Genomic DNA, 14,186 nt, shown 5'->3' on the forward strand with positions numbered 1-14,186 from the left:
GCTCCTTCGCATTAGTTCTCTATTTACCAGGAGACAAATGTTCCTGCTTTGAAGGCTATGAACCGTGGCCACAGGAGATCACGTTTGCCCTGGAGTCCGGCTTCCGGCTCTTGTGGTGACAACGAAAGCTCTAGGGGGTGAACGCAGTACTCAGCTGCTCATTCATTCAACAAATATTTATCGAGCGCCGGTTGAGTGCCTGGCACTGCGAGAGCCCGGGCGGCTAGAAACAACTTATCTTAGATCCTATGCACTCATCCTAGTTCCCCCAGATGTTCCAGAGCGCGCGGTGAGGAAGGACTCCGCATCCACTCCCGCTTGCTCCGCCTGGGGGTGCCCGACCCCTCGAGCGCAGCCCTCCCGACACCCCGCCGCCGGGGATCCAGGCTCCAGGGTTTAGCCCGGTTGGGGACGGCGAGGGGCAAGAAGCCAAACACTAAAAGGATTAAACAAAAACAAAAACACACCAAAAAAACCGTACCCCAGTCTGTGCTGGGAAACTGCTCCCGGGAAGTGTGCAAGGCGGAGCCGGCCTGGGCCCGGGAGAGCCTGGAGACCTTGGCTGGCCGGCGCCCGCGGGTCGTGTCGCGGAGGCGGCCTTGGCCGGCGGAGGGCGCGGCCAGCGGGAGGGGCCGAGGCGGCGCCGGGAGGGGCGCGCACGGCGGCGTGGCTGCCGGGCGCAGCAGGTGACCGCGGCTCGCGGTGGGAGCCGGAGCGTATAGCTGGCGGCGCGGCGGGGAGACGGCGCGCGGGGCCGAGCGAAGTTTGCCGGAACATGGCGGAAGGGCCCGGGGCGCGCCGGTGCGCAGCGCGGTGGCGGTCGGAGCCCCAGGAGCTGTAGCCGCCGCAGCCGCCGCCGCGGGGCGAGGTCGCCGCCATGGCCCGCTGGATCCCGACCAAGCGGCAGAAGTATGGGGTTGGTGAGTACTCGCCCCACCCCGTCCCCGCCGCCGCCAAGTTCGGGGGAGCGGCCCTGCCGGGTGCAAAGTTGGGCGGGGGACGCACGGTCACTCGGTGCGCCCCTGCCCGGGACCGGGCTCCGGCTACCCGCCGGGGCGCCGCCAAGGCTCGGCTTGGGCCCCATTCGTTCTGGGAGCGGTGTGAGCCGGCGCCCGCTCCGGGAGCCTCATGGAGGGGTGGGGGGTCATTCTGAGTTTGGAGAGTCCGAGTGTCTAAAAGTGCAGTTGGTTTCCGGACTGGCTGTCCTGCCCCCCGACTCCCAAGGCTGCAGCGCTTTGCAGAGTAGAAATGTGCAAAGCTCGGGCGCTCGCTCTGCTTCATTTGGGGCGCCCTGCCGCGGTGCTCGCGCCCACTGTCCCCCAATCCACCGGCCCGCTCCGGCCCGTGTAGCTTCATTCAGTTCTTTGTAACCGGCCGAGGCCCGTGGAACGCGAAGTCGGCGGGCTGCCGCAGCGCTTCCTGCCTTTGCTCTTAGGTTCTCCCTGCGGCCCCAAGTGAAGAGTTTGTGGGGGGCTGTTGCGGGGCGGGGGGCGGTAGGGAGCCGTCCTCTCCCAACTCCTCCCAGGCACTGGGATCCCTGTAGCAGTTGTAAACTGGTCAGGAGACTCAAGCTGTGGTGTGGAGGTGATGGAAGCGGCAGGAAGTGTGTGGTTTGGGAGCGGGGGTGGCTGGCCCCCGGGGCTGCTGGTGCGGACTGTCGTTCTCTACCCGAGCGTGAGTGGAGAGGGTCTCCGACTGCCTTCTGAATCCCCATTCCGCCGTGGGATAAGACAAGGAAGGATATTTTACTAGGAACACTGTGACAGGTCCTGTGTTAGGCACTTGGCCGTTTCGAACAGCGGTGCTGGAAGGGCAGGCAGGATGTGCAGGAGGTTGCTTTCGTGTTAGTTTTCGATCCGAAACAGTGGTTGAGCGGGGCTTTAACCCAGGTGAAAACTCTTGGTCTTTCCACTTTTTATCGAGGAGTGAGGTTGCTTAGGTCTTGTGGAAAGACTTCTGCTGTTAGTGGGGCGATTAAAGTGGCTTTAGGCTTGGGTGCGATTCCCTAGTATAAACACAGTTGAGAATTTTATCACTTCCTTTCAGGGTCGTTCATTGGGCATATTTGTAAGTCTTCGGCTTAACTACCATCTCGCCCGTATTTTTTTTACCCCCTCACTTTAGTGGGAGGAACCTATTCTGTGTTTTCTGACGGCTTTGTCAGTTTCAGTGAGAGATCTCTAGGGGCTTTTCAACTGGGAAGACTTGATTCAGTTACAAAGAAACGAACTCTTTCATATTTATTACTTTGAGATGGTGATCCTCGTGTATATATTTATATGTGTGTGTATACAATAATATGCACAGGATTCCTTGTTTTTCCTTTGCAAAAACTTTTTCCTTTAAATTTCTTTTAGAATCCTTGCACTCTTCTGTGATTGTAGTTCTGCTTCATACTTTGGTCATGAGCTTTCAGGTGCCAGTTAGTAAGTAGCCAATAATTCTGGAAATCAGATGGAGCTAATTTCTTTATTTGTGTTAACTGGGTACTAACTCCTAGATGAAAGTATATTTAGCAATGCCTAGTCAATACTTCTCACAAAAAATTATCAATTCTAATTTTAATAGGAGAAACTCTCTCCAAGTGTTCTGACTTTGGCATAGTTAAGGCAAACATATCCTAAAAACATGGGTTTTATTTCCATAGTTATAGTAACAAGAGTGGTATTTTCTCTTTTTAATTTTTATCAGTCAAGAAAATTGAATTACATTTCAAAGGTATAGGTAGCGGCAAAATTGCCCCAGAGTATCATTTAGAAAATTTATTTCACTAGACACAATGGATACTTCAAAAAAAACACACAAAACTTTTAATTTTGTATTGGAGTTTAGGTGATTAACAGTGTTTGTGATAGTTTTCAGGTGGACAGCAAAGGGACTCAACCATGTATGTACCTGTATCCATTCTGCCCCAAACTCCCCTCCCATCCAGGCTGCCACATAACTTTGACCAGAGTTGCCGACACAATAGATTGTGATGAATCTGGGTTTAACAAAAAGGCCCACTGTTAGGACAGATGAGCTTATGGGATCAGTGTCCATTGTTTATTCCCAAGACACATGGTGATCATGCTAGCTCCCTGCTGGGAAGCCTTCCTTGGCCAGCAGGGTAAAGTCTAAACCGAGCCCAGTTTTCAAGGTTTTAAGACTCCAGCTCAGTATATTTTCATAAAGCATCTCTCTCACCGCTTCTCTCATCAACCCTCGTAACGCAGACTCTGCCCTTCTCCCTCTCGTGCTGTACACGGAGAGTCCCTCCTCTGGGACTCTTCGCTCCTATGTGTGTCCCCTGTTCCGAGTGCACTTCCACCTCTGAATCCCATAATCTGGCCTTTCACCCAGGGTACACTGCTTCCTCAACATTCCTACATTTTATTACTTAACCTTTGGTTCAGTGAATCAGAAGGTTATGGTATTGCATCCTTGGGTATACGGGTAGAGAGCATGCATTCAGTAACTGCTTGTCCTTGGCGTTGGTGTGACATTCTAAGGCACCAACCTGATTTCTATAATCTAGTGCAGTTTTTTTTTCCCCTCTTAGGTTTTAACATCTCATTCACTCTAGTATGACTTTTACCTTGTTCTGTTAGATGAAGCGAGACCCTTAAGTTTGTCTTTATCTTTGCAAGTAAAAAAAATGATATGCTGCTGAGAAAGCAAGCATGGAATAGATGGACTTGCTTAAATGTGATTGGGAAAAATTAGCTGGTTGGATTAATGGCTGCCCCACAGCCATGGAAAATGCTTTTCTTTCTCCTTTTTTCTTCCTTGTTTTCTTTTTCTTCCTTTTTCTTTCATTTTTTTCTGTTTTAGGGCTTGAGGGTCAAACATTTTGACTTTGATGTTAAGCAAACCTTAGTGATACATGTCCAGGTTAGTCTTCTGATTATCGAAACATTGCTTCAGTCTGTTCAACGATAGACCCAAATTATGTTGATGACAGAGTCTGCAAAATTATTCATTATTGTTTGTTCGAATTTGTCCCCTATGTTTTTAAAACGTGATAAAAGGTACTTTGGGGGAATATGTGCTTCACTTTTAACTTTGCAACAGTTTTGTTGTCCTAGGCCTAGTTAGTTTAAAAGCATTTAACTTTGTAGATTCTTAAATGTTAGTGTAAAAACAAACTGGATTCTTGTAGTGCTCTGTTAACGCACTTAGGTGTGCTGTGGGTCTTCAGTTTGTCCTCACCGCGGGCATCCTGTTCCGTAGATTCTAGCTGGAGTGATGGAACTTGGTCTCAAAGAGTAATTAGTGAACTGCTTAAAATAGATAGTTCCCATCTGTTTGGTTGCATGAACAGCTTTGGCCCCTTTCTTGGAACAAAGTGGTCCCCTTTCTTGCAACAAGGTTTTTAATTCCATACAGTCAAGTATAAAAGATTGAAAACAAGCCACTTGTATTGAATACAGCTGTCAAGATAGTTTTCAAAACTTGTTATTGTAATATATGTGCTTTAAAAAAAAACCTGAAGTTTTTATTGTGTATTTTACAATATTGCTTCTGTTCTGTGCTCTGTTTTTTGGTGGTGAGACATGTGGGATCTTAGTTCCCCAACCAGGGATCAATCCTGCACTCCTGCATTAGATGATGAAGTGCTAACCACTGGACCACTTGGGAAGTCACCTGCGCTTCTTTATTAACACATAACTGTTTTGAAATAGTGATGAGCATGTACAGTTTTTCACGATATCTGTAGTAACCATAACATGCCATTTAATCACCTGTGACTTCTTTTATTGAATTTGTTTTTGAAGTATAGCTGATTCGCAGTATTGTGTTAGTCCCAGGTGTACAGCAAAGTGATCGTTATGTGTGTATATAGATCTGTCCTTTTTATAAATTATTACAAGATATTGAATGCAGTTCCCTGTGCTGTATGGTAGGCCTTGCTGGTTGTCTGTTTTGTATGTAGAACACCTGTGATTTCAATTGAGGCCAGCATCTCTGGTACACTTGTGGCTTATTGCCTCTGGTCATCAATGCAGTAACTGAGTGTCAGAGAACAGATTCGTAATTTTTTTACCCTTTTCAAGCCCATGGATCCTTGAATTTGAACACAGATTAAGATGAAGATCACACAGCTAGTGAATTATAGAGCCTATTAGTTACATGACCAAGCTAGGTATTATACAGTTGTAGTGAACTGAAGAAGGCCTCACTCTAATGCATTCATGTTCTAACAACACTGAGGCTGAGAATAAAAGGAATAGAGAATTAATGTTTATTATGGATTTACCTCGTGACAGGCACTGCTCTAAACCCTTTGTTTCAGTGTGTCCCAGGTACCTATGGAGGTCTTGGAGACACTTTCAGATGGCCCATGAGATTAAAACTTTTCCTGGTAATAATAGTAAGATGTTATTGGCCTGTCTTCACTCTGTTCTGTCATGAGTACACAGTATAGTTTCCCAGAGGCTACATCGAATGTGATACTACATCAGATTGAATGCAGAGGCAGGTGTGAGAGTCCAAAGGCCTTTTGTGAAGCCACATGTTAAAGAGGTTTACAAATATGCAAGGCAGTGCCACTCTTCTAAGTGTTTTTGTTTGGAAAAGTGTGTTTGTTAGTCTCACTCAGTCGTGTCCAACTCTTTGCAACCCCATGGCTGTAGCCCTCCAAGCTCCTCTATCCGTGGAATTCTGCAGGCAAGAAGACTGGAGTGGGTTGCCATTTCCTCCTCTAGGGCATCTTCCCGACCCAGAAATCAAACCCGGTCTCCCGCATTGCGGGCAGATTTTTTAACGTCTGAGCCATGCTTGATCTTAAAAAATACTTTGCTAGCATCTGTTGGGTTTATTGTGACTTCTTGGTGGCTCAGTGGTAAAGAATTTGCCTGCCAATGCAGGAGACCCAGGTTTGAACCCTGTGTTGGGAAGATCCTCTGGAGAATGAAATGGCAACCCACTCCAGTGTTCTTGCCTGGAAAATCCCATGAACAGAGGAGCCTGAAGGGCTATAGTTCACGGGGTCCCAAAAGAGTTGGACCACGACTTAGCCACTAAACAACAATTGGGTTTATTATGGTTACTTTAGTTAATAAGTGTTTTTTTAAATGCCTCATCTTGAATTTCTAATATACTGAATCGTGATAGATGTAACCCACATAAGCAAAAGCTCTTTAGAATTCTCAGTAACTTTTTCTTAACATATACTTTCTTTTTCCTTCTTAATTATTTTTGGCCCTGCAGTGTGGCATGCAGGATCTTAGTTCCCCGACTAGGGATCAAATCCATGGCCCCTGCGGTGGAAGTGTGGAGTCCTGACCACTGGACTGCCAGGGAAATCCCATCTCAATAACTTACAAGAGCATTATAGGGATTCTAAGACTAAAAACTCTCAAGACTGCTCCTTTACACATTATTTCATTAAATCATTGAGATAATGCTCTCATTCTCATATTGTCTCCTTTTCCAGGTAAGAAAACTGAGGTTTATGCAGGATAAATTATTTATCCACGTCCACATAATTTCACTCCTAGGCCCAAACTCTACTCCATATGCATTCCCAACAGCTGTTCATCCATCACCTTGATCTCTGCTGTGTCCTCTGTTGACCTGAAACAAATGGACTGCCAGTTAGTTTTCCAGCAAAAAAATAGATTTATTCAGAATCAGCAAATCCTTAGGGGGTGTGGGGTGGGGTAGGGTTGGGGGTGGGGGGCAGATCTGCAAGCCACATGCGGATCCCTGCAACCAGGAGAGAGCCCTTTTATAGAAAAGGAAGTTGGCAGGGCTGTAATAAACAGAGTCCATCAGAGGAATGAAGAGTTTGAAGTACACTGGATTTTCATTGGCTGAGCTCTTGCCAGGTGAGAAGAGCAAGTCTTTATTCCCAATGGGCTCTGCTCTCTGAAGGCTCCCACTTCTGGCCTCAAGACTCTGTTTTAATTGAGGTTTCTCTGTATCTACTCATTTTTACACCAGGTACCCTTGAGTATGTCATGCCTCTGCTTTACCCATTTGCCATCTCCGTTTTGTTGTTGTTCATAAATATTAGAGCTTAATTTCTTTATTTTTTTAAAGATTAAAAATACAAATAAAAGTTCTGATACTTTATTCTTGAGTCCCAAAGGACTATCTTGTGTACCCACTTTTGCAGACTATTACTTTTGAATGAACCATCTCTGTCTTCCCCATTGAATTTTTTTTTTAATTTAATTTTTATCTTATACTGGAGTACAGATGATTTCCAATATTGTGTTAGTTTCACAAATGCAAGCAAGATGATTTAGTCATATATACATAAATCCATTCTTTTTCAGATTGTTTTCCCATACAGGTTATTACAGAATCTTGAGTAGAATTCCTGTACTATACAGTAGGTCCTTGTTGATCATCTATTTTATTAGTATATATTTGTTTGATCTCTAAGTTGCATCCTACTTTTTTGTGACCCTGTGGACTGTAGCCTGCCAGGCTCCTCTGTCCATGGGATTCTCCAGGCAAGAATACTGGAGTGTGTTGCCATTTCCTTCTCCAGGGGATCTTCCTGATCCAGGGATCAAACCCTTGTCTCCTACGGCTCCTGGCATTGCAGGAGCTCCTGGCACTGCTGAGCCACCAGGGAAGCCTATTTTATATATTTTAGTGTGTATATGTTAATCCCAGACTCCTAATTTATCCCTTCCCCCTAATTTTCCTCTTTGTAATCATGAGTTTGTTTTCTGTCAGTCTGATTGTTTTCAAAATAATTTCATTTCTATCATTTTTTCAGATTCCACAAGTAAGTTATTTTTTACTCAATCTTTTCTTCATGTTGCCTACTTTTTTGGTTTTTACTTAAAACAATGACTGAAAAAGCCATACATTCCCACCATTAAATGAGAAACAGCATCACTTGCTTTGGAAAGAGGCAACCTTAAAATTAAAGGCAACACAATAAAACAGCAGTGAACTGGGTTCTGGCTCCATGCTGTTGCCTGTCAGACCACTTTCTCTATTAAAGAGGAAGGAGGCTGGTGCCCCCACTGAAGCTTTCTCTGCCGTCATCCATCTATTGTGAATTCTCATTATTTGTGGTAGTTCAGTTCAGTCGCTCAGTCGTGTCCGACTCTTTGCGAACCCATGAATTGCAGCTCGCCAGCCTCCCTGTCCATTACCAACTCCCGGAGTTCACTCAGACTCATGTCCGTCGAGTCCATGATGCCATCCAGCCATCTCATCCTCGGTCGTCCCCTTCTCCTCCTGCCCCCAATCCCTCCCAGCATCAGAGTCTTTTCCAGTGAGTCAACTCTTCTCATGAGGTGGCCAAGGTACTGGAGTTTCAGCTTTAGCATCAGTCCTTCCAAAGAAATCCCAGGGCTGATCTCCTTCAGAATGGACTGGTTGGATCTCCTTGCAGTCCAAGGGTCAAGAGTCTTCTCCAACACCACAGTTCAAAAGCATCAATTCTTCGGCACTCAGCTTTCTTCACAGTCTCTCACATCTATACATGACCACTGGAAAAACCATAGCCTTGACGGACCTTAGTCGGCAAAGTAATGTCTCTGCTTTTCAATATACTATCTAGGTTGGTCATAACTTTTCTTCCAAGGAGTAAGTGTCTTTTAATTTCATGGCTGCAATCACCATCTGCAGTGATTTTGGAGCCCCCAAAATAAAGTCTGACACTGCTTCCACTGTTTCCCCATCTATTTCCCATGAAGTGATGGGACCAGATGCCATAATCTTCGTTTTCTGAATGTTGAGTACATTCAGATGATGTACTCTGCATAGAAGTTAAATAAGCAGGGTGACAATATACAGCCTTGACGTACTCCTTTTCCTATTTGGAACCAGTGTGTTGTTCCATGTCCAGTTCTAACTGTTGCTTCCTGACCTGCCTACAGATTTCTCAAGAGGCAGGTCAGGTGGTCTGGTATTGCCATCTCTTTCAGAATTTTCCACAGTTTATTGTGATCCACACAGGTAGTTAGTGTGGTATAAAGTCACTGAGAACACTGACTTAGTGAATATTGAGCCATTGTTCCTAGGGGAAATACCAGGTTGGGTTCCTGTGAGCCTCTGGTCACATGTTTATCAACTGAGCTGATCCCTGTCCTTATGCATGTGTGTTTCTGTTTAAGGCTTAAAGACCTTATTTAGTGTACATCACTGATGTACTAACATTGAACTCGTGGCCACAACACCTGATATAAACTCAAGCCTGAAGGAAGTGTATCTAACACATGCATGATGTTTTCTCCAGAAGGCAAGTCACAGCCTTTTTTGGACTTGGGAACACGAAACAGCACTTCAGCAGTATGCTTGGGGACCATTTAAATAGCAAAATCATTAACAAAAAGCAGAAAATAAGAAAGACACAGCACTGAAGTTAAGACTGTAAGAAGGACTCTGGTTTACAGTATGAGAACTGAAACCAAGTGGAGTGTCACCTTGTCTGACCTTAAATGGGAACTTGCGTGTCATACTTTGCTTCTCTGCATAAGACTGAGAATGACCTCAAAAGCACTAGGAACGTTGGTTTGGTGGTTACGAGTGAATTTTAGTGAGTGGGAGAATTCACAAATACCATAGAATCTGTGAATAGTGAGGATCAAGTGTAGTTAGTTGGATAAAAGGAGAATTAAAAATGAAATCATGGGACTTCTCTGTCAGTTGAGCAATTAAGACTTTGGACTTCCAGTGCAGGTTATGCAGGTTTGAGCCCTGCTCCGGGAACTAAGATCCCACATGCAGTTTGGCCAAAAAATTTTTTTTAAAAATGGAATCACATTCCTGTATTGTTTGTCTGTTGGAATAATCCCTCCTTTGGGTTCTCTGCGAACCCTAGCTAAGGACACTGCTGGCTTTGCCCACCTTGCTTGCTGTGCCTCTCAGCGGCTCTCCTTTTCCCTAACTGTCCCATTTGTGTTTGCTGTCTGTCTCCCATACTGGAATGTAGAGTTACAAGAATAAGAACTTTTATCTTTTTCATCAAGTGTTCCCCTACCACTCCGTGGCTCCTGGCTTGTGACCAGCGCTCAGTAAATAAATGAGGAAGGAATAAATGAAGGCCCTTATCTACCTAAATTTGTCTCCTGTGCTGGAGAGGGAATTTCCCTCCACATAATGAAATATTTTGCCCGTGATGCACTTCCCATGAGATACAGTCAAAAGCAGTAAGAAAAGGAACATTTAAAGAAGAGATGAATAGAATTAATAATTGTTTTAGCAGAGGGTCTTGTGAACATCGTGGGATTGGAAAGGAATTGAAATCCTCAGTGACGTAGTCTTGGAAAGGGAACCGTGGAAATTTGCTGCTACCCCCCTTTTTTTTTTTCTGCTTTATTTGTCGAGGCTTCCTGGAGGAAGATATGTTGAAGGATTGGTTTAATGGAAAGAAAAGGCTTGACCACAGTGGTGAGGAGAGTTTAGGAGGTTCTGACTCAGAGGATGCATGCCGTGTTGAGCGCGAGTTGGGGAGGATTGAAGGTGCAGTCTAATGGAAGGAACGAGGCATTCAGATTCGTCGTTACTTCCCGTTCCCCTGAAGGATAAAGCGCATCTACACTATACGCAGGGTAATTAAGCAAGATGTGATCACAAGTAACCTGGAGAAGAAAAGTAATTTAGAGTACTGGTAAGGGGCTTTGAGGCACAGGTGGTAGTTACTCAAAATTCTGTTTGTCCAAATTTACAGAAGGCTTTTTGTAGCCATCCATTTCTGCCATCATCTTTGCTGAAACCTCATCTGTGCTTATTTCTCATCTCAATTTTCTGAGATAAACCAGTGGGGTTTGAGAATTAGATCTCACTGCGATGATTTTTTTCCTTCAGTTCAGTTCAGTCGCTTAGCAGTGTCTGATTCTTTGAGACCCTATGGACGGCAGCACGCCAGGCTTCCCTGTCCTTCACCAACTCCTGGACCTTGCTCAAACTCATGTCCATCTAGTCGGTGATGCCATCCAACCGTCTCATTCTCTGTCATCCCCTTCTCCTCCTGCCTTCAACCTTTGCGGCATCAGGGTCTTTTCCAAGGAGTCAGTTCTTCACATCAGGTGGCCAGAGTACTGCAGTTTCAGCATCAGCCCTTCCAATGAATATTCAGGACTGATTTTCTTTAGGATGGACTGGTTGGATCTCCTTGAAGTCCAAGGGACTCTCAAGAGTTTTCTCCAACAACACAGTTCAAAAGCATCAATTCTTCAGTGCTCAGCTTTCTTTATAGTCTTGCTCTCACATCCATACATGACGACTGGAAAAGCAATAGCTTTAACTAGACAGACCTTTATTGGCAAAGTAATGTCTCTGCTTTTTAATGTGCTGTTTATGTCGGTCATAGCTTTTCTTCCAAGGAGCAAACATCTTTTAATTTCATGGCGGCAGTCACCATCTGCATTGATTTTGGAGCCCAAAATAATACAGTTTGTCACGGTTTCCATTGTTTCCCCATCTATTTGCCATGAAGTGATAGGACTGGATGCCATAATCTTGGTTTCCTGAATATAGAGTTTTAAGCCACCTTTTTCACTCTCCTCTTTCACTTTCATCAAGAGGTTCTTTAGTTCTTTACTTTATGCTATAAGGGTGGTATCATCTGTGTATCTGAGGTTATTGATATTTCTCCCGGCAATCTTGATTCCAGCTTGTGCTTCATCCAGCCCAGCAATTTCGCATGACGTACTCTGCGTATAAGTTAAATAAGCAGGGTGACATTATACAGCCTGACGTGCTCCTTTCCCCATTTGGAACCTGTCTGTGGCTCTGTGTCCTAACTGTTGCTTCTTGACCTGCATACTGCTTTCTCAGGAGGCAGGTCAGGTGGTCTGGTATTCTCATCTCTTGAAGAAATTTCCACAGTTTGTTGTGATCCACACAGTCAAAGGCTTTGGCAGAGTTAATAAAGCAGAAGTAGATGTTTTTCTGGAACTCTCTTGCTTTTTCTATGATCCAGTGGATATTGGCAATTTGATCTCTGGTTCCTCTGCTTTTTCTAAAACCAGCTTGAACATGTGGAAGTTCACGGTTCATGTACTGTTGAAGCCTGGCTTGGAGAATTTTGAGCATTACTTTGCTAGTGTGTGTGAGATGAGTGCAGTTGTGCAATGGTTTGAGCATGCTTTGGCATTGCCTTTCTTTAGGATTTTTTTTCCATAAAGGAAACATTTTCCAGCTTCTGGTTATTTCCCAGCAATACCCAATGTAATAACACAGTAACTTTACATATGTGAAATATTTTAGTACTCTCAAAAGAATAAGAAGAGGAATACGGGTCAAAATCTCTTATAAGTCATTTCAGTTCTTTGAAATGAGTTGTAATAGAATTATAGAGTGTTGGTCTATTCTATATGTAATAGAATTTGACCCTGATCTCTGGCCCGAGAACTTGACTACGGTCATGTAGTTTGTTTTTCACTAAATATTCCAAACGAGGAAAAAATAGTTTCTCCCTCATCAAGTAGGTGAATCACCCATGAAATGTCTGCTGTGTGCGGACATTAAAGTCTATTGTAAATCCTTCAGGAGTCCTTTGACCTTGGTTGATAAGTAGCTTCCAGCATACAGCCTGAGTAATGGGGTTGTATTTTTAAGCTTAAAATAGTGCTTTTGAGGTAAAGCTGAGAATACTTTTGAGACAGAGATTTGGGTGAGGAAAAGCAGAGGGTGCTTGTGTTAATTTAATTTTTCCAAGTGATGTCCAGGCCATGTCCTCTCGGAGCCTGGGCCGGCCGTCAGCTCACTCAGACGATTGTCTGAATTGCTGGCAGCTGGTTCCTAAGCCAGAGACAAAAGTGATCTTTGTCTTTTCACAAACCTCTGTGTCATCGCAAAGCTGCGGTTGTTCAAACGGATCCACTTTTCCAGATTGTGCCATCTTCCCTTACGTGTTCATTCCCCACGCGACAGTCCACATCAGAAGTAGTTGGACCCCCAGGATACCCCCTGAGAATCTTGGTCATTTACTGTTGTCTTTTAAAACAACTTGATACTGTATAACACAGGCAACTATACTCAGTATCTTGTAACAGCCAGTAATAGTTTTTCAGTCAGTAAATCACGTCTGACTCTTTTCGGACCCATGGCCTGCAGCATGCCAGGCTCCTCTGTCTTCCACTATCTCAGACTGATGTCTGTGGGACACAAAATGATGTGCATTGAGAGAGCAGTGTTATCCAACCATCTCATCTTCTGTTGCCCCGTTCTCCTGTTCCCTTCAGTCTTTCCCAGCATCAGCGTCTTTTCCAGTGAGTCGGCTCTTCACTTCAGGTGGCCGTAGTATTGGAGCTTCAGCATCAATCCTTCCAGTGAATATTCAGGGTTGATTTCCTTTAGGATCGACTGGCTTAATCTCTTTGCAGCAGTCCAGGGGACTCTCAAGAATCAGTGGGAGAGAATGTAAAAATATACATGTGTATTACTGGATCCCTTGATACCTGAAACTAACACAACATTGTAAATCAACTATTATTTCAATAAAAATTAAAAATAAACTTGAGGAAAGGAAATTGCAGCAGAGGTTATTCCCTCTTGCAAATAGCTCTTTGCTGACTCAGTCAAAGTGAATGCATCCCTCTGACTGGCTTGTTACTTGTGTACCTGGGGCAGGATACTCTGTACTTCCTGTGATCCTGGAACCAGAGGACTCTGACTCCCCAGCCTTCCTGTCAGAAACCAGTTATTAGAGTAAGTCATAAGTGTCAGTCATAGAAATCTAATTGGTTTGCGCTTTTGTGTATAGGATCATAAACTATCCGGGGCTAGATTCTGTGTGTATTACCTCTTGGCTAACACCTCATTTTATTGGAAAAATATGCCCCAGAGGCATGAAATGACTTCACCCAAATCCCAAAGCCAGTAGCAGATGTCTTGCTTGTCTTAACTTGTCTTCTAGCTGCTTCCTTTTTCTTCATAACTCTGGAGGAAGCAGGTTCCTTTTTATCATGTATACTTAAGGGGTCTGAAAGAGTAAGTTCTCTCCACACAGGAAGAAGGCTGTGTAATCCCTGGGTTTTTTCTAGGTGGAGGTTTTGTTGTAAATAAGATCCAGCTATTAAATCATCCCCCCCCACTTTTTTTATTGTGATATAATTGACATATAATTCTGTTTAACGGGTAGAATATAATGATTAGATATTTGTCTCTGTGTGTGCTCAGTCATGTCTGACTTTTTGCAACCCCATGGGCTGTAATCCATCAGGCTCCTCAGTCCATGGAATTTTCTAGGCAAGAATACGAGAGTGGGGTGCCATTTCTTACTCCAG

At 44.4% G+C, this 14,186-nt stretch overlaps 1 protein-coding gene across 4 annotated transcripts in view; it reads left to right on the plus strand.

Annotated features, from left to right (window-relative positions):
* Nucleotides 1-829: 829 nt before the first annotated feature.
* Nucleotides 830-14,186, plus strand: part of DOCK5 (dedicator of cytokinesis 5) — a 278,155-nt gene continuing 264,798 nt past the window's right edge. For all 4 annotated transcript variants that reach the window (XR_008199821.1, XM_052645001.1, XM_052645003.1 and 1 more), the window contains exon 1: nucleotides 830-920. Coding sequence is in view for 3 of the 4 variants with exons in the window: in XM_052645001.1 (XP_052500961.1) it covers nucleotides 878-920 (43 nt within the window). In the remaining variant the exon portion in view is untranslated. The remainder of the gene's footprint in view (nucleotides 921-14,186) is intronic.

Source organism: Budorcas taxicolor, chromosome 8 (genome assembly GCF_023091745.1).
Source record: "Budorcas taxicolor isolate Tak-1 chromosome 8, Takin1.1, whole genome shotgun sequence".
In the NCBI taxonomy this organism is placed as follows: Eukaryota; Metazoa; Chordata; class Mammalia; order Artiodactyla; family Bovidae; genus Budorcas; species Budorcas taxicolor.